At 38.5% G+C, this 20,615-nt stretch overlaps 1 protein-coding gene across 1 annotated transcript in view; it reads left to right on the top strand.

The window, feature by feature from the left end:
- The window catches only part of igsf9bb (immunoglobulin superfamily, member 9Bb), a 150,781-nt gene that overhangs the window by 23,899 nt on the left and 106,267 nt on the right, over nt 1-20,615 (top strand). The window contains exon 2 of the mRNA XM_036588980.1: nt 11,979-12,170. Coding sequence (XP_036444873.1) covers nt 11,979-12,170 — 192 coding nt within the window. The remainder of the gene's footprint in view (nt 1-11,978; nt 12,171-20,615) is intronic.

Below are 20,615 nucleotides of genomic sequence, written 5' to 3'. Positions count from 1 at the left end.
ATAAAGGGCAGCTGCTGTGGAGGTTTTTGATAAGACAGTGGAGATGGTTGTTATGTGACAGTGACAATATGGGACATGTTACATATAGGTACTTGCATATATATATGATACATATTTGACATTATTATTACATATATGTATTTACATATATATAAAACTAAAGAACATGTTATTGCATGTAGTTACTTATATATGTAATACATGTGGGACATGTTATTACCACATTTAGGTACATATAGGTATATGAATACACATTGGACTTTTGTACGACCCTGTGTCCTGGTATAAAAACAAGAATGTGTGTGTGTGTGTATGTGTGTGTGTGCATGTTAGTGGTAGTGTAGAGTGCCACTAAAGTCAGTTCAGTGTGCACTGTTTGTGTCCTCTGGGTGTTCTCTTTACAGCGGGTCACACACAACGAGCCGGGAGTCCCGCTGAGAGGGCCGGCTCTTCCGCCTGTAGGACACACTGTAAACACACTGTATTAATTAAACACACCACCATCTCCTCCACTGCACTGTCCTACGGGCCTGAATGAAGCACACAATTAAGTGATTTCCTCTCATTATTTTCAAACTGTTGGGTCTTTAGTGTTGTTGTTAGCGTTTAATAGAAGGGAAAAGCTGGTTTCTTATGCTCAGTGCGAAGCAGACGTTACAGAGGTTGTCATTGCAGGTCATACGCAAATGAGAATTTGCCCTGACCGTTTATCACCATGACAAGGAGACAATTTTACAGTTATGCTCTTCAGCTTCTCAGAGCAAAAGCAGCATGGATCAGCAGCGCTGAATTCTATCCACGTCTTGCGAATACAGATGCCATTCACAATTTATAGCTCAAGCAAAGAAATAACCTCTGTTAAATTAAAACACTTAGGCCATTCATTGCCTGAGTTGACTTAATTGTGACCTTTTGCATTCAGCTTTTTTGGATTCCAGTGTTGTGAAAAGTAGAAGTTCTACTATTTACTGACAAACCATACCATTTTTAGAACAGCCACTTGATTGAATCTGTTCTCTTTCAGTCCAAACACTGCACAAGCTTAATCATATAAAGTGGATTAGGTCCTCGGTTGAATAGAGAGGATTAAAGGGGTAGGCCCAGTTGCTATCTGATACACTCAGGCCCTTTGGAAGGAAATATCAAAGGGAAGTGAAAAATTAATGCAACATTTTGTAAAACAAAATGGAAAAAAAAGAACATCCAGTTGCATATGCTTGTCTTTAAAGCTTGTTTTGTTTAAAAAAACATTTTATTTTTAGGATTTTAATAGCCATCATTAATTTTTATAAATGTGTGCCGAAGCTAAGTGATAAAGCACACAACGTTATCACTTTTCAGGAGTGCCTGAATATGCATATTCTACAATAAACTTAAAGGGCTCATATCCTAAGTTTTTCTTGTATTTTATTTTTTGTTCCATATGGTCCACATTACTACATTATTTAATTTAATATTTTAATACAATTAAAGGGAAAAATACATTTAAAGGGAAGAAGAGAGATTGGTTTTCCAGTCTCTCTTTTTGCTTTTCAATTAGACAGGGTGTTTCTGCTACTGTGCCTTTAAGACTGATATCTAAATGACCTCTGTTCTGATTGGCTGCTCTGTATTTTGGCTCTTTTAAAAAGCAGTCTGGGCTAAAACACATAAGGACATCAATGAGCAGGGCTAACCTGCTATAGTCTGAACTGGCAGGTATATGTGAAAGAGTTGGTTTTCAGTACATCACAAACATGGCAAAAAACAAAATTCACAGCCGTATATGGACTGTATGGACTGTGTGGAGTGAGTGGAATGTTTTTAAAAATTGTTTAGGTACTCCATCAAACTCTTGTCGTTAAAAAAATAAGGAACACTGTTTCCCATGATATGGGCCCTTTAAACATCCCTTTGCATTTTTCATGTAGTTCAAAACCCAAAGTTGCCTGAGGACAGAGATTGAGAGGTTCTATTGGACTGAAACATTTGAGAGCAACCCTAAAAACAAGGGAATCTGTAATTATATTTGGGGTTTATATTATTAATTAAACAGCGCACCCTCTGGATGAGCTCTGAGCCGAGTCCACAGGGAGTGGTGCTGTATGTAGTGCTTTGCATACCATTACTGCCCTTTCTGTCGACCAAGAGAGTGCTGATCCATCCTCAGCCATCTGCCCCTAATACCAGCATGCACCAGGGGGTAAGAGGCTCTACATAAGACCCACTTTCTTCCTATATAAGACTGGAGAAAGAGGGCATTACTTCATAACACTTCTAAGATGTGCACTTGAAAAAGATATCGCTTTTTTTTCCACTAACCATATAGGACACAGTCTGTAGGTGTTTGTAGATGGTCTGTAGTAGCATGTAGTGAATAGTGTGAATATTCAGCAAGATCTTTCAATTGCAAATAGATGTAGACGATTTTACATTGAAAGTTATGTGGGGTTAAGTCGGCATGACTTCGTAATGGTCTTCCTCAAAAGCATTCGTTCAATGCAACTCGGTCTAAATCTAATGCATCCCAATGCTAACCTTAAAGCTCTCAATGAATGCAATTTACAGTTTCCCTGTAAATGACAAAATATGTTTGCTTTTTCAAAGTTTGTGTTACAAGGCTAATGCGGCTAACAAGTAATGGAAACTTAAGGCCACTGATTAGCATCACGCCTAAACCATCATGCACATCACGCAAAACAAAGTTTAAATAGACCTACAAAAAGAGTAGAAATCAGAGACTTTACAAATCAAGTTAGGTTAATGAAAATGAGCGATAGTGAATGAAAGCGCTGTTTGTTCCCTTCACTCTCCTGGACTGGTTAGCGCAGGAGCGTTCAAACAGTTTGAGCAGCAGCAGATAAACAGTGAAAATATTGGCCATGTGGAACTATTTGAAGGTTTCTACAAGGAACATTAGACAAGCAGTTTGCAATCACTGTTCATGGCAGGTATCAAGAGGGGATACAACCCTCACAGACTTTGCCAATACAGCTTAAATAATGAAAACACTTATATACAATGCTGCCAAAGTGAAAAATAAAATTTGGGAAGAGGACCAAGCCTGAAACCTCTCCTCCTTTCAGTCTAACACGCTATAAATACCCATCTCTACCTTCCATTTGTCATGATGATGGCCTATATTAATCAAGCATTTCAAAGTCAGAACACTGATCTAAGATCAGGTTTCATCAGTTCATGTAATACTATTTAGTGCTATATAAAAGCTGTAAGCTGACCCCACATCAGCATTCTTACTCTGAGAAATTTGATAAATATGGGCCAGTGTTTTCACAATCCCAGTACCACCGCATCACCCCCCATTCCTCAGTCCTATGTCAGTCCTACCACAGTTCAAGGGGGGTCCGGCCTTGTGGCTCCATGCAGAAGCCATCCTGAACTCCAGCCCAAGTTCTATCCCCTCACTTAATCAGACTCCTCTCATACTACTACCATGTGCAGAGGGGGTCTATGCACTAGGTAAAAGTAGGCAGCCACTTGTAACCCCATGAGCCAAGGACCCCATAAAAATAAACATTAGTTATACTGTAGATGTTGATGTTAAACAACCTTTTCTGATACATAGATACATCTTATAATAGCTGTTATTTGTGATTGTCGTGGTTATGTTCAGCATTTTAATGTAGCTTCACCCCACAATCAGGGTTATAATGAACTGTTCCATATTATGTGATGACAATCACATGAAGACAGACTGGTATTTACAAGGCACTAAATTGATAATCTACTTGATAAAGTGTGATTTTCTGGTTGTTGAGAAGGAAAATCAAATGAAGCTATCAAAGTGCAACAGAGAAACACAAAAAAGGAAGGAGAGCGAAAAGGTTTGGTGCTGCACAAAGCTAGCTGTGTTTTTTTTCAGTCAGAGTGGAGTGCTGCACAGGCTCACCAGAGTGTACATAACGCATTAATGTTAGTATAGATAGCTCCAGGGTTAGGGTAATTAGTCAAAAATGTAATCCGTTAATGATAATAATACATTTTCTGTAATGGGAATATGAGATTATTAGCAACATTATGTACCACTACAATGAAATTATTTTACTTGTTAAAAGTACTTAAAACAAGTAAAAACAAATGTCTAAAAGTAGTTAAATAATCTTATTCTTGCAACAATCTCAAAATGAGGAGTATTAGATATATTGCCTAAGATTTTACTTGCCATGATAGCATTTTTTTCACATTAGACAGTTGTGCCATTCCTGTCTTTTGCCTAGAGCCCCAGATTCACTAAATCCACCCCCGACCATACATTGAAGGCATGGTCCGAACTGGCACCCTAAAATATAATGGAAGCCATAGCCTTGGATGACTAACCATCTTACAGGACGTTGGAGTTTATGGCACATACTGTAGCCTACTGTAATCATAGTATGTTTATTGTATGTAAACTGTTTTCATTTATTGTCTCCTGTCAGTTTTCAGGCCAGTGTGTCCTGAACTTTTGGTACTATCAAGAACCATAAGATCTGATTGGTTTCTGTCATTAAACAACTGCAGATACACCCACAGTACTGTGCTATGTATGAGTGGTGTGCTGGAACTTTAAGACAGTAGCTGAAGGAAAAGACCTCAAATAACTCAAGAAACTGTCAGAACTAATACCCCCTCTGTAAATCTGCATTGGAGGTGGCAGCAGGTTATAGGGAGGCAGTCACCCTGCTCTGAGGTGGTGTGTTCATGTGGCCCTGACTGTCGATGGACGCTGTGCAGAAGAGTTATACACGGCCCCGATCCTCCTTTGCAATTAGAGGTCCATCAACCCCTTAACATCTTACTCTGTGGTTATTACCAAGGACTAATTCATGTTATTTATAGAAGCAAGGGGAGGTAACGTTTTCCTTTTCCAAGCAAACCATTTGGAAGTGTGTGTTTTTTATGTGGATAGTCATTAGAACAGAGATGATGTTCATCAATAACATCAATAAAATGATTCCGCAGGCCTGCAGTGTAAATGGGAAATCCAGTGGAGGAGCAGTCGTTTTCACAGAGAGTGCTCTATGTTCGGTGCTTCTCTTGGTTTCTAACACTTTGTCTCATTTGGACCACCTGATTTTTTCCTCCAGTGTCCCCCCCTACGTGCCCATCATCTTGACGGTAATTGACGGGTTGTGTTGTGTGTCAGAAAAGATCAGTTTGAAAGTGCAGACTTTAAGGTTGGAAGAGCCATCTATACCTAATCAGCAAGCAGAAATGAGCTTATCTTTCACAAATGAATCTGTCTGTCATTTGAACCCTTAAACTTTAGGCTCAAAGGTGAGCCCGCACTTCAATTACATACCTAATAACTACATAACTTACATTTACCAAATAACTAGTTGTAATTAATAATACTTATACAGCTGTTTTCAATCTAATCTCTATCTGTCACATCTGGTTCATATAGTTAATTACTACAGACAATAATTTTGTTGCATTTCCATAAACTTTGAAAAGAGTGGAAAACCTGTTGACTAAAAAAACAATTACAAAAGAAACCAATGGGCAGCTTCTGTTATGTGCATGTTTTGAGTAAGGTTAATGGTAGTAATGATTGTTTCTAATCAATAATCAATTGCCGTCAGTAGGATAGGTCTTACAGCAGGGGTCTCAAACTACCAGTCTGACAGCTTCACACAGCCCGTCATATATTTACAATACATTCTTAAATCAAATTTTGTCATTTTTTGCACCTAAATATTTACATCCAAGTGGTACACTTGCTTTACTCAGAAGGTACTGTGGCTCATTATCTTACATAAGCTGTTTAAAATCAGTTTAGACTGATGCTTAAAGAAAAATAGAACACTGTATACAAGAAGAACAATTGAAACGAAAATTTGATTCAGCATGAGCGCTGCACACTGAGCAGGCATATTTGTAGTGCATCTGTAACTCATCTATTATGATCATTTAGTTGATCTATTAGATCAATAGTTACTTGAATCTGCCTTTGTGGATTCATTCATGACATAGCAGTAGAAATAATGAGTCAGAATTAAGAAATTATTGCAAATTTAACCTCTCTACTTTACCAACAAGTCATTTACAATAACTTGTGTTCAGCGTGAATGCCACAGCTATCACAAGTCCAATATAATTGTACTGATAAATGCAAGTTTACTTGATTTAATCGAACACTAACTTTTTTATTAAACACACTTTGCATTTGTATTACTACTACTACTACTATTACTACAATTACTACTACTGCTACTACTACGACTACTACCATTAATAATAATAATATTTAAAACAAATGTTACATAGTTATTTTTCCCCTGCACTTTTACAGCTGCCCCCTTGGAGAAGACCACCTGTCTAGCGGCGTCCAGTTGATTTGAGTTTGAGAGCCCTGTCTTACAGTGTTTCTAATGTGAATATCACTGTGAGGGGGCAGAACTCAGCTGTGACTGAAGACACAGCGTACATTTCAGAGGGCATCCCTCTCTAAGGATTCAGTGTGAACACTGTGAGTAATTTATCCATTGCAGGAGGGGCTGAGGCAGCTGAACTAGGTCAAGGCCTGACTTTCCACTAGAGCTTCATTAGTTCCTCAAGGATATTTTAGTCATTGTCAGTCATTGCTGAGCGGGTAAATGCAGATGAGTGGAGCAATTATGATAGTCATGGAGGGAATTAATGCCATTTGATCTGCTCTGTCAAACATAGCAAATTTCTTCTCTTTTTTGCCTGTTTTCACTCTTCCTACCTTCTGTTTTTTCTCTAGTCTCACTAATATAGACAGTTTTGGCTGTTTACAGAGACATAAAGCGTTACATTCACACCTCTCTTTCATTGTATCCCATTGCACTGTGGACAGGCCAGCAGTAATTGCACAGTCAGGAGCAATCCTGTTTATGGTGCACGCTTTTTCTCTCTATCGATTTGAAAGCTTCGTCACTGAGCTTTTTGATCTCAGGAGCTCAGCCTTGAAAAAGTCTTGTCGTAGATGACTGATCTTGAGCTTTTCCGGGTTATACAGCCATCAAATGAAATTGTGATGTTAGTGTTTTGGATTTTAGAATCTTGATTTTTTGAAGTTCTGTCTTATTGCTTTTCATTTCATCTGTTCTATTGTGTGTCTGTATTTGCTAATGAAGGCAGATGTGTATTTAAGATGAATTGGCTGGTTACCAAGGCTATAGCAATGAAGAGATATTACTGTTGAAAGACTGTCATTCTCTTATTTATAGAATCATCTCCAAGATACTAATTAAGACCCTTTCTTCAAACAGTTCTAAGCGTAGTTACAGTCTTTGAGTTGCAGTAAATCGTTAAATGTATCTCAGTTGAACAGACTAAGTACATCTTAATATGATTCTGATTCAGTCCTTCACAAAAATATTCTTGAAGTATTATGTATTGCAAGCTTATCAAACAGCCATGGTTTAGTTTGGCCAGTTTTGATCTTTTGTTATGCCAGTGAAGATGTGTTGTTTAAGGTGAAAAAATGCAGTGGAATCTGACAATGTGCAGGTATAGACATTGTGATTATATTTAAAGTCAAGACAGAATTGCCAGCACTCCTCCAAAATGCATTGCATCTTTCTTTGTATGTTGTGATCAGGATAATACAGTAAGACAGCGGTTCCCAGGTAGGGCTGAACGATTTTGGCAAAATATCTAATTGCAGTTTTTCTGACCAATACTGCAATTACAATTGCGATTGTTCAATGCGATTGTTTTCTCTAACTTTAGGTATGGGCCTTTTTTTGGCTACGGAGACCAGCGTACACTTTCTCTGGCTTGAGGCTTGAGCACTTAACACAGTGCACCAACCTGCCAGTTATTTGTGGTTGTGATGTCACAGCACATGGATATTTGGTTGTGTCTGATTAGTCAAATTCATCTAAAAGCAGTTCACAAGCTCCATGTTTTTTGGTTAAATTTCCCTGCTTAAAACTTGCAACGAATCAACGGTGTTGATAATACACTATAAGACTATAATACAAGCTGCAGCCTTTGCAATTTGAAAATTGCACTCTTTTAAATTGCGATATATATATAAAAACGAATATTCTTTCAGCCCTACCCCCAGGCAAATATAGACAAATGACGTTAAAACCATTTTTCCCCACTTTCTGACACAAAAGAGTTTGATCTAGAATGTAACAATTGTTTCAAAATGTATCTTTTACTTTCCAGTCCATAGTGGCCATGTATGAAAACTAAACAGCAAAAATCAGCCTGTGTAGGATTCATAATTTTTCCGATGTTACAAATACACATTTACATATATTCATCTCTCCAGCCTGCATTGTTTTAACTCCACCCATTCATGTTAAAGTTATAAGGAGTGTTTCCACCAATCAGAACATAGCTTATTTACATTTATTATTTTTTGAGACAAAGTACAAAATCAGTTTTTTTTTCTAAGGGATAAAGAAAGATCGGAAAATGTCATGTAAAAATAAAGATAGGAAAGATCGGAAAATGACCGGTGACTGTTTTTTAGGCACATAACAAAAATATCATAATGGATCTCATGGAAAAAAATAAAATGCGGGAAAAATGTAGGATAAGGCTCCTTTAAACTCTAATCAGCCAGACTGGGTGTTCGAGCCCCCTCTATAGGATGTAAATGTGTATATAAGAGCAGATCTCTCTGTGTCTCTCTGTCCCCTCCTCCTCTCTCTCCCAGAGATCAAATGGGTTGCTCGCCCTGCTCCCCTGTGTCTTTCATTGTAAACGGCAGTAGTCCTGGAGGAGAGTGAAGGAGAGGAGCTTGTTAACCGCTTGTTGCTCTCATCCATGCATATACAGTGAAGTCATACCTTCCATGGCTTGTTTTGCTCACCGGTGATGTCATTGGCAGCCAATCAGCAGGCGGTGCTGCAGTAGGTAGAGGATGCAGGGGGGGAGTCTGGGGTATATGCATGGGGACGCACTGGCAGCAGCGCGCCGCTCATCAGCACATCGTTATGGCCGATGGATGAAGGAGAGAGAAAGAGAGAGAGAGAGAGAAAGAGAGAGAGAGAGAGAGAGACAGCAGTGGCAACTGAGAATATTTAATCACAGCTGCGGGCTTCATCATTCAACTCCGCAGCCTTCTGTGACATGTCTCAGTATGGAAAAGAAACACCTGAATAAGGCAGCATTTTAAACCTGCTGTGTCAGATGTCCTGTTTAACCAATTATGGTCCCATAGTACTTTGGACATTATCCTATACTGTGGTTAGAAAGAATTTGCTATAACAGCATTTTCTAAGCAGCATCAGATGATATTTAAGCTTGCATTGATTCAATTAGCGTTTCATGAGTACTGTTACTCTATACTAGAGGGATGCAAACCTGACATATTTTAATTTTTCTGGCTGTTTTGTTCTGTTTTATTCTTTTAAAAGGACAGCAAAGGCAGCCTATTTCTAGACGTGGTGTATTTCTGCTATTGTGAAACCTTGAACATTGCTTTTACTATAATTGTGATAGATATAGTGTTTGTTGTATATAGTGTATATATATATATATATATATATATATATATATATATATATATATATATATAAATATATATAGTGTTGTATAAAAGCAGAGTATGTAGCTGTAGCCTGTGTTAAGGTAATTATGTCAGTCAGACTTTTATTCGGCTGTGACCTCTAGCCAAGGTGACTCCTGCTTCTAAGAGCACTGAGGAAAGATGTGTGCTTTCAGCATCCTGAGCTTCAGCTGGGAGAGATGATATTTATCTTTGTCTGTTTCAGTGATTCTCAGCTGTATTTACAGAACGCTCTAATGAAACTGCCGCAGAGTCGAGTGTAAGAGTGGGTTGAAGCCAATTATTTAATGCCTATTTTGTTCTTCTCTTTTCCGTTAGAGATTTTGCACTGCCCATGCCTGCCTAATGTTAACTGCAAAGCATAAAACACATAATATAAATAACATAACTTTGTATTTTATGAATTCTTTTATAATGTGTTAATAGGGCTACATGATTTGGACAAAATGCCATATTGCAACTATATCACTGCATATTGCAATTGGGATTTGCCTTGCGCATTGGTGAACCCTCAATGCAACATAGATGTGGTTTAGCCTAGGTTATATGTATGTAGTGGTTGGTTAGAGGCTCATTTGCATATGGCTTCTGCAGTGGCAGTATTGCAAAGGCTAATATCATGATAACAGTTATCAAATTATATATTGTGCAGCTCTGTATATTAAAGGGGAATTCCACTGAATTTTCCAAATTCCATGTAATTAAAAATTTAAGATGTAAAGTCATTCAGAATTTATTGATATGAAATGTACCGTTCTACAGAAACTTACCAAGTCAGAGTTGTTAAAGGGGAAATGATTTTTCTAAACTTCTACATAATTCAATTATTGAGATGTATACAAAGTCATTCAGTGTAGTTCGATGTTCAGAGATCAATTGTAAACTTACTAGTTCTGTTTTCTTTACAGTGGCTTTGATAAGATCCATGTCATGCAATATCTAATACATTTTAATAATTTTATTTGCTATTCAGAGTGACCAGTGAACCTACACATGTCTTCTGAGTTTTCATACGTGTGATAATGATAAAATAGTTTTCTGCGAGGGAGCTTTTAGGGGCATTCAACTCTTTGGATGTTTGGTTCCTATTACCAATTCTGACTTGGTAAGTTTCTCAAGAACGGAGGATTTCACATCAAACCACTCTGAATGACATTTTCTACATCTTACCCATTCAATCGTTCTGACAGTTTGAAAAAATCGGTGGTATTCCACCTCAACAGTGGTGGTGATATGTACCAGATTCCCAAAGTGCATACAGAATATCAATACATGAAAAGATTGGGAATATTTCCTGGTTCCTGAGACTTTGATTAATGATAGCTTTGAGGTGTGATTTTGGTCTAAAAAGTATTTGTAGTGCATTCATGGTGGACAGATAAATGCAGGACATTGTAAAGCAAAATAGTGCCCAAAGAAAGACACTTTCTTCAGATTTACAACTATTTTACCATTATCAATATTACATATAAAACTCAGGTTCACTGGTTATTTTGTAAATAAAATGGCTGTATTTCTGTGTAGACATCATGGCCCCTGATGCCTTTCACCACCAAACAAATTCAAACTCAGTAGGTTTTGTTCACATTCCAAAAAAATTGAAAAATCAGTGGAATTTCCCTTTAATCAGATATGTGATGAGCAATGCTGAGTATTTCTGTAGTGCTCTGTGTGCTTAAAGCAGCAGAACTCAGCCAGGGTCGAGTAAACAGGGATGAATGAGTGTGTGTATTGATTTATAAAATAGCCACACTATATCCGGTTATAGAGTTTACTCATGCAAGAATTAACTGAAAATCAATGCTCTGGTAGAACACATAGCCTGGAGTCTCATTAGTGACATAGATTTACTATGCAACCAGCCTCTTTCTTGGTCAACTTGTACTGAAGGTATTTTGCTTGAGTCATGGCACTGACTTTAAAAGGCTCATATCATGTAAAAAGAATTCTTTTTTAACAAAAGAGAGGTCAACATTCAAGTTTTAAAATGTGCCATTCATTCACTGCTCCATGTGTTCTGTATGTGGAATCTAAACTGCAAAAACAAGTAAATATGCAGTTGTTGTTTTGGAGATGGCATAAAAACCAATGCACTTACATATATCTACCAGTTTGACCTAGAGCAGCAAGCCCATTGATAATGAGAGTTTCAGCCTAGGCTGCTTACTTGATTCAAATGTGTACATCATTTTCACATCAATAAAATATGATACATCAGCACAGATATTGCCAACAGTACATAAATGAAAGACAGAACTGTGTTATGTAATACGTTTTATTCATGTGGAAATGATGCATACTTTTAAATCAGTTAAATTCAGTGCATTACTTTTTCCAAAGACCTATATAATGGACCTATAAGGAGCTCATACAGTGCTTAGTGAGTGTAAGTATTTCCAGTAAAGTGGATGGTGGGTGTATAGACTGCACTTCCGCCACTTTTTTCCATGTGTTGGTGAATGATGTTGCTCATTGAGTGTGTCTGTGTGCTTTGCTGTAGGTGCCCACGGAGTCAGAGAGGAGCCCCAGTTTGTGACGGCCCGTGCTGGGGAGACCGTGGTTCTGGGATGTGACGTGTCCCACCCGCTCAACGGCCAGCCCTACGTGGTGGAGTGGTTTAAGTACGGAGTCCCCATCCCCTTCTTCATCAACTTCCGCTTCTACCCTCCCCATGTGGATCCGGAATACGCCGGTGAGCTTCCAGAACCATGACTGCATTACATTAGTCATGCACACACACACACACACACACACATTGTTTTTATACCTTTTTTAGAATATGAACGTATTGCTGCTTTTGAAAAAAAAATATGTATCTCCATTTTTGTTGTTTTTCAGTTTTTGACATAGTTTGAAAATGTCTGTTGCCCTTTACATTGTTTGTAAATTTAATGGAGAATGGACCAAAAGAAACAGCCCAAAATTATTTGGAAAAACGTCTGGTTCCGTTGACTTGAAAAAAGTAGGTTTTTTCCTTTTCCTGTAAAGTTATCATTTTGGAGATATTCCGACAGCAGCGATATGTATGTAAAAACTAGATGTACCACACATTTTTGGGGTACATCAAAAATTTTTATGGTCAGTTTGGTTACTGATTACTTTATAGCCAAAATGGTCAATGACTGTTTTTTGGCTGATTTTTATTAGCCAAAACTCACACTGTGTGAACAAAACGATCACATGAAATACATATAATACAAATAAATAACATAATTTGTTTTTACTGAGCCAAACAGACGTGTTAAATTCTAATAATCAGTTGTCTGTTTTGCCCTGCGATGGACTGGCATCCTGTCCATGGTGTATCCTGCCTTCCACCCAATGACTGCTGGGATAGGCTCAAGCACCCACCCCTCCCCCTTGGCTAACTAAAAAGAAATCATTTTGCACTTTCAGTGCTAAAAAAGCAACATCCTGTAGCTTTTGTAAAAAAAAACACTTTAGAGAGTTGTAAGCATTACAAATTAGCCCAGTTTTGTCCCAAAAATATACAGAAACAAACAAACATGCACACAAACAGAGCATACCTCACTACACTGAGCTTTAATACCATTAACATTATTAATGCTCTTTAATAAATTAACCCTTTAACCAGTGTTTCTTAATCCTTTTCTTGGCAACCCACAGCGCTGCACAGTTTCAGGTGTCTCTTGACTCAACACCCCTGATTCAGCTCATTAACTGATTATGGAGCCCTTCTTGAGCTGGATCAGGTGTGTTGGGGCAGGGAATAGTTGAAGCTGTGCAGTGGTGTGGGTCACCAGAAACAGGATTAAGAAACACTATTTTGAGCCCTAGAAGCCTGTATGTGGTCCCACACCTCGGTTCCTTACTCTCATAACTACATAACGTACATGTTAGTTTCATAGAAGTCACTGAATAATGTAATAAGATTGATAGCTGCATTATAGGCCTGGAGTTCAAGAGGTTTAATATGCAGATTTAAGATCTCCGCCAAAAAAGTGATGCAGAGATTCCACATTATTATTGCACAGTGCACTTATGTAGTCTGGATAGTCTTTGCCGTTTATATATACTGTAAGTGAATACTGTCTTTTTTCCTTCTGGGGTAAATAGTCCTTTAGCTTCATTTGTGCACATTGAAAATGTACTGAAACGCAATTAGCCAAATCTAGTAGAAATGGCTTCATTCCAATTAGAATATTTTCACTCTTACTCTAATATGCAATAAGAAATGACTGAAAAGTAATCTGTGTTTAGTTGTAAGCCATGCAGGAGATTAGTTTCAGTCTACATCAGATAAAAAGATTCTCCATTAAAACGTCTGAACAATTACAGGCTTTTTGGTGCAACAAATGACATTCCCTAATACAAACCTTAATTCAAAGAAATGCAAAGAAACAGATAGCAGAGATTTGTACACCCATTTAGACCTGTATTTAAACAAAAAAAGACAGGATATTCAGTGTTTCACCTCGTCATCATTGTTTTTTGAAAATATGTGCTTATTCTGAAATTGATACCGGTGACATGTTCCAAAAAAATTGGGGCAGGGGCCATACAAGACTTGGGACATTGTGAAATGTCCAAAAAGCATCTTATCATGCTCTGGTATAAAAGGAGCATCTAGGAAAGGCTGAGTCCTTTGTGAGCAAGGATGGGTTAAGGCTCATCGCTTTGCCAAAAAATGTGTCAGCGAATAATCCAACAGTTCCTCAGTGAGCATTTGCAAGGATTTTAGGCATTTCACACTCTATGGTGAATAATATCATCCAAAAAGTCATGGAATCCAGAGAATCTCTGTATGTAAAGGGCATGGCCAAAAACGTCAACCCAACGCCCATGACCTTTGATCGTTCAGATGGCACTCCATTAAAAAATGCTTCTATGATGGATATCCACATGAGCTCGGGAATACTTTAACAAGTTAAGACTATCCAATGCACAGCGGAAGCCATATCAAAGCATTGACTACTCTGGGCTCTATGCTCAGTGGAAACCTGTATTATGGTCTTACAAGCTTCATTGCTCAAATCCGATTTTTTGCTCAAATCTATTCTGTCTGACACGATGGTTCACACTCGTTTAGGTAAGTGATTCAAATCTGTCATTAATGTGAATGAACCGGCGTCCTGAAATGACCCGCATGCGCACATCTTACTCAGTAACGTCACGTGAATGAATCACGTGCGTCACGTGCATCATCAGCAAACAAAGGAGCAGAACGAGCCTGTAAAGATAATTAACTCTGATCAGCTCTCAGCTGTTCATTATTAGAGCGAGACGAAGGCGAAAAAGGTGAGATGTGTTGCTTTTCCACCGTTTACAGCTTTAACTTCTGTTTGGCGCTGCTGACATGGTAACGCTGAATGATGGCATGCGCAGTGGGAAAAAAAACACATGAATTCCCATCTGAGCGTTCACATTAAGGCCGCATGGCCACGAATCGGATACATATCCGATTTAGGACCACATATGAAAGTGACTCAGGTCGGATTTGAAAAGATCAGATTTGTGTGTCCACACAGCCCTGAAAACATCAGATCTGAGTCACATTAGGGCAAAAAATCAGATTTGTGCCACTTCAGCCTTGTAATGTGAACGTAGCCTAAGAAGACTATCCCGATTGTTTCCAGTATAAAGTTTCAGAGTCTGTCATGGTATGGGCGTGGCCATGGCATTAATAACTTGCACATCTGTGAAGGTTCCATTACACTAAAACATACATGCACATTTTGGAGCAACATATGCTGCTTTCTAGTCAGTGTCTTTTTCTTTTTCATTACAATGCCAAGCCACATTCTGCATGTGTTAAAACAGTGTGGGTGCATAATCAGAGAGAGTTCAGATGCTAGACTCACCTGCCTGTAGTCTACATTTTCAGTCTCTCATTGAAAACATGTGGTGCTATATGAAGCACAAAATACCCTATACAGTTGTGCAACTGAAGACTTGTATAATGGCAGAGTGGCAAAAATTCCTCTTTCATTCTGCGTCAGTTGGTTTCTGCAGTCCCCAACTAATTACTAAGTGCAGTTAAATGGAAAAGAGATGTAACACAGTGGTAAATATGCTTTTTGGGAACATGTTGCAGGCATCACATTTGGAATGAGTGTGTCTTTACAAAAACAATGAAGTTCATAAGACACATAAGACACTTTGTGCTGTTTACAACTTCAAACTGGAATTACAAACCACTACTTTCTGTTTTTATTTGCATTTTTCATAATGTCACAACTTTTTGAAAATGAAGTTTATAATATGTCTTATTCAACAAATGTGCTTGAAATATGAGAGCGACATTCTTTTAGCATGAGAAAATCACACCACTTTCACAGTGTTTGCACAAGATTTGAAATATGACATAAGTCAAGAAAGCAATCTTTGTCATTAGAAAGTGATGAATGTTGAAAAGGGAGTATGTGAAGTATGGTATACCAAAATTACAGGACATATAGACTGTTTTTACTCTCTTTCATAAAAATATGTCCTACAGTTTCCTAAAACACAATGTTGAGACACAACCCTTTATTCTGCACTGTTGGATACAGTATGTAGCAGCCCAGACCTCCAGCAAGGTGCATGAGGTACAGTACTACAGATCAGCTTGAGGGGAGTGGATGATTGGGGCAGTGTGGGGGGCGGGGGGGGCCGATCAAATGTAATGTTTTATTCTCAAATCTAGATTAGGAATTACGCCATTGATACGGAGTTGGAGACAGAAAGGGCATCATTTAAGAGCATGTCAGATTTATGAAAGCAAAGAACTTTGATAGTTTATCAGATGTCGCTAAGGGCAGGATATGCAATTTTAATGGCTTGTGCTCACACTGAATGATAATGAGATCGAAAGGAAATTTTCCCCTCTTACGCTCACTCCTGAAATCTCGGCTGAATTTTCCAGCAGCAGCTTTAACATATTCCTCAGCACCGAGCAGAAATTTTGAAACGTTGTTGAAAGGATTAAGATATTCAGACCCCCAGCAGCTCTACCAAGCTCTGTGTGCCTAGCTTCAGAGCATATTGCATACAAATGTGCGTTACCTAAATGTGCTGTAGACTAGCTCTCTGCAGTGCATGCTGCGACACTATTATTTTCTAAAGTGACTGTGTTCTTTAGTAGTCACAGGAGGAGCACAGCTGTATAGAAAATCAGAAAAACACAGTATTCACCAGTATATTATGTATTTATGAACATCAGAATTGTTCTTGATATGGATACAACAAACAACATAGAGCATACAGCGCAATCAGGTGCATAAAGACATGTAATGTATGGTCCTTCCAGGTATTTGTGATCTCAAATTCATGCAAACAAACCCTTGCAATATTTGAAAGGGCTTATAATTTTGTCCAGTCATTGGCCTATTACTGCATTAAATGTGTAAATTATATGAAAATGAAAACATATTACATGTGTTTCATTAAATGTAAAGCATGTGGATGCGGATTTCGAACTTGCTCGAGAATGGTTTTTGCACGTAAGTCGCTTTTGTAGCATGATGTAGGAAGAACACAGCAGAACCTAGTAATGCATATATTTGTAGTCATAACTTTCAAAACGACTGCACTGCTGCCAGTCATGTGGCAGCAGTGCAGTACATAAAATCATGCAGATGCAGGTCAGCAGAATCAGGTCAAGTCCACATCAACCATCAGAATGGGGAAAAATCTGATTCCACTTCTGTCAGCCAAGAACAGAAAACTGGGGACAGTTGTATATTGTAAAAACGTAGCCTGTTCTGATGACTCTTGATTTCTGCTGAGGCACACAGCTGGTAGGATCAGATTTTGGTACCAACAGCATGAATCCATGGACCCAGTCTGCCTTGTGTCAATAGTCCAGGCTGGTGGAGGTGGTGTAATGGTATGGGCAATGTTTTCTTGGCACACTTTGGACCTGTTTATACCAATCAATCATTGCTTGAATGCCACAACCTATTTGAGTATTGTTGCTGACCATCTACATCCCTTCATGGCCACAGTTTACTCATCTTCTTATGGATAATTCCAGCATGATAATGCACCATGTCACAAAGCAAAGTTGCCTCAAACTGGTTTAATGAACATGACTGATTTTGATGTTCTTCAGTGGCCTTCACAGTCTCTGCATCTGAATCCAACAGAACATTTCTGAGATGTGGTTGAACAAGAGATTCACAGCGTGAAAGTGCACCTGAACAATCTGCTGGAACTGCATGATGCAGTCATGTCAACATGGACCAGAATCTCAAAGGAATGTTTCCAACATTCCATGCCACGTAGAATTGAGGCTGTTTTGAGAGCAAAGAGAGGCCCTGCCTGGTGTTAGTATAATGTCCTTAATAAAGTGCTCAGTGAGTGTATATGTATTATCAGGCTCACAATCATCAAAAATGTCTACAGTTTTATTGTAAAGTCCTCCTGTCCAAAATAAAAAAATTAAAAAAATAAATAAATAAAATATTGATGAAAATATTGAGAAAAGCCCCTGCAAAGACCTTGAGGTCCTGGTGAGACTGAATATATAAAGCACACATAGATAGAGAAAAAGGTTGGTAAGTGTCTATTCAGCAAGGGATGATGCCATTGCATGTGATAGGTGTGTTATAAAATATCTAACTAAATAAATGACTCTAGCAATTGGCCAGCAGAGAGCTATGTTATGTCCTGAATAAAGCAGCATTTAGTCTTAGTGATTCCTCATCCTCTGGACATAAGAGCATTCTCATACAGCTCCACATTTCCTCTGATCTAAGGCAGGCGCCCATTCCTCTAGACTAATGTCTCCCCTCCATCACACAGTGCTGCTTTGTTTGGGCCTGTGTGTCTGAGGCATGGGCAGTGCTGTCAGTGGTCACAGTTCACTGTAGACTAAAGAGAGTCGTCTCACTCCGAACAGGCCGGTCGATGTGCTCCAGACAAGCTTACTCTTTCATCTCCCACAAAAGGGCCATTTCTCATCAACTGCTCACTGAATGAAGTTTAAGAATGACGATTGACATGCCTCTGTTTGAGCTGTACAGAGGGTGCAGTTATCACTGGAAATGGCCAAAGATGACAGATAACTAAGAGCTTTGTCGAGCTCATTAATAGTAAATACAGTGTTCTGGGAATGATGTCTTTTTGGTCCCTGAACATCTGTGCTGAACAGATATTCCATGCTAAAGGCCTGCTTTGGCAGCAAAAATGTCATATAAAGAAAGCTGTGTCTGTACTACTGCTTCTGTGTCTATATTTTTAAAAAGGAAACAGTCACCTTCTCTAGTCCTCTTTCTTTAAAGAGAGCACTGAAGTTACGTAAGCACACACCAGAGAGAGAGAGAGAGAGAGAGAGAAAGAGAGAGAGAGAGAGAGAGAGAGAGAGAGAGCAGCTTGAAGCAAGGCTGCTGTATTGACCTCTACAGCTCCTCCAGAATGTCTCCACCTGAGGACTATCTTTAACCAGCAGTGTGTCAGTGTTGTTTCTCCTGCTCCTGTCACCACTTCAGCATTGCTCTAAAGGCATCCCGTGACTTTCCACTGTTCTCCTTTTGCTACTCTGCTGCCGTAACCCATTTTCCCATTTCCAGCTCAGCTGTATTGATCTGTAAGTCTCCAGGAAGTGGTGGCATGCTTTCTCAGCTGAGCTTGAAAATACTAGTGCTAGTAGAAGATGAACTTTTTACCCAAATCTACCTAAAAGATCTGTTTTGGAGAGTCTCTTTCAATGATTTGAGTGAGCAATCTGAAAGAGACCTTCTCTCAGCCTAAATAGACATCATGCCATCTGACACAAATGATCTTGAGATGCTCAAGTTCGGCCTACTTCTCTGAAAGTGAAGATGTCTTTGGTGGTGGAGCTCTCTGTGTGGTTGTGTGGTTGATCCTGACCTGTCTCAGAGGACGTAACAGTCATAAGTGGAGCTTTGCAGACAGACTGATGGTGATACTGCAGCCACGTGATGGCAGCGGGACAGTTCTGTGTCAGCATGAGAGAGAAGAGCAGGAGGAACATCTGGAGCTCTGCCATCATCAACACTCCAGAGATCCACTGACTGAGTGCTAGTGCTGACCCATACTGTAGCTCGACAAATACTGTACACTTATGGACATCAACACTGTCACACAGTGGTGAATCGTGACTATTAGATCTAGGCCTTGAGTTGGGGTATGAATATCAATAAATTATAAAAACACAATAATGCTAATTTCTTCTGGTCCCTCTTAAACATTTCACATTGTATGTTAGCACTAATGGTTATTATGTATGTTAGCGCTTGTTCACATGTACATTTGAGTCTATTCTACATTGTACACAAGCATTTGAAGCTTGAAAGCAATATTAATGTTATTATTTTACAGTGACTTTCAATAAAGAGCCCTGACATAGAGCTGCTGCTGTTTTCCATTTATAACAACCGACTCAAACCTTGTTAGCCTATAGTTTGATTTACAGTCAGTGACATATCTAGGCCTACCGTGACATTTTTTCACACTAAATTGGTCCAACTGTAAATCAAAACACGATTGGTCCATTCTTCTGTCCCTTTCCAATTGAGAGCAATGATCTTGAGATGCTCAAGATGGCAGTTAAACTAACTTTTAAGGCCATCTGTCCAGCTCCTGAAGGCCTAACCAATGGGAGAGATAAATTGGCTGTATATACTTAGATACAATAGGAAAATAATCCTGATTAGACAGTTTTCCATGGTGCATTTCAAGATTTTAACCCTTTTATTCCCATTCTTAAGTATTTAAACTTATAATTTACTAATATTTGCAGAGTTTGAATACAGCATGATAATTCTATTAAATAAAAATGAGCAAAAAATACATATTTTTATTGTTTGCTAGAAATCATCAGGCTTTACACTATTTTTTCTATTTTTTATACCAGTTCACTTCAGCTGCGCTTTACATTCTGTGAATATTTCATTGACATATATACCAATAGAAATGATGATTTTATTCTTTTTTGTCATTATGTGTTAAAGATAACTTTAAACACACACACACACACACACACACACACACAACAGAACACTTGAGGTTGTGTGTTATAACTAGGGATGCATGATAACATCAGATTAATATTGGTATCTGAAGATGATTTTTAAAAAAGAATTATCAATATTTTCTCAATAAAAAAACAATATTTCATACAGCTATGTGGTCATGAATTTATTGTATTGTGGAAGAGCTGAACTCTGGGCTA

This window comes from Colossoma macropomum, unplaced genomic scaffold (assembly GCF_904425465.1).
Source record: "Colossoma macropomum unplaced genomic scaffold, Colossoma_macropomum, whole genome shotgun sequence".
NCBI lineage: Eukaryota > Metazoa > Chordata > Actinopteri > Characiformes > Serrasalmidae > Colossoma > Colossoma macropomum.
The sequence above is the reverse complement of the archived record's forward strand: the minus strand, read 5'-3'. Positions and strand labels throughout refer to the sequence as shown.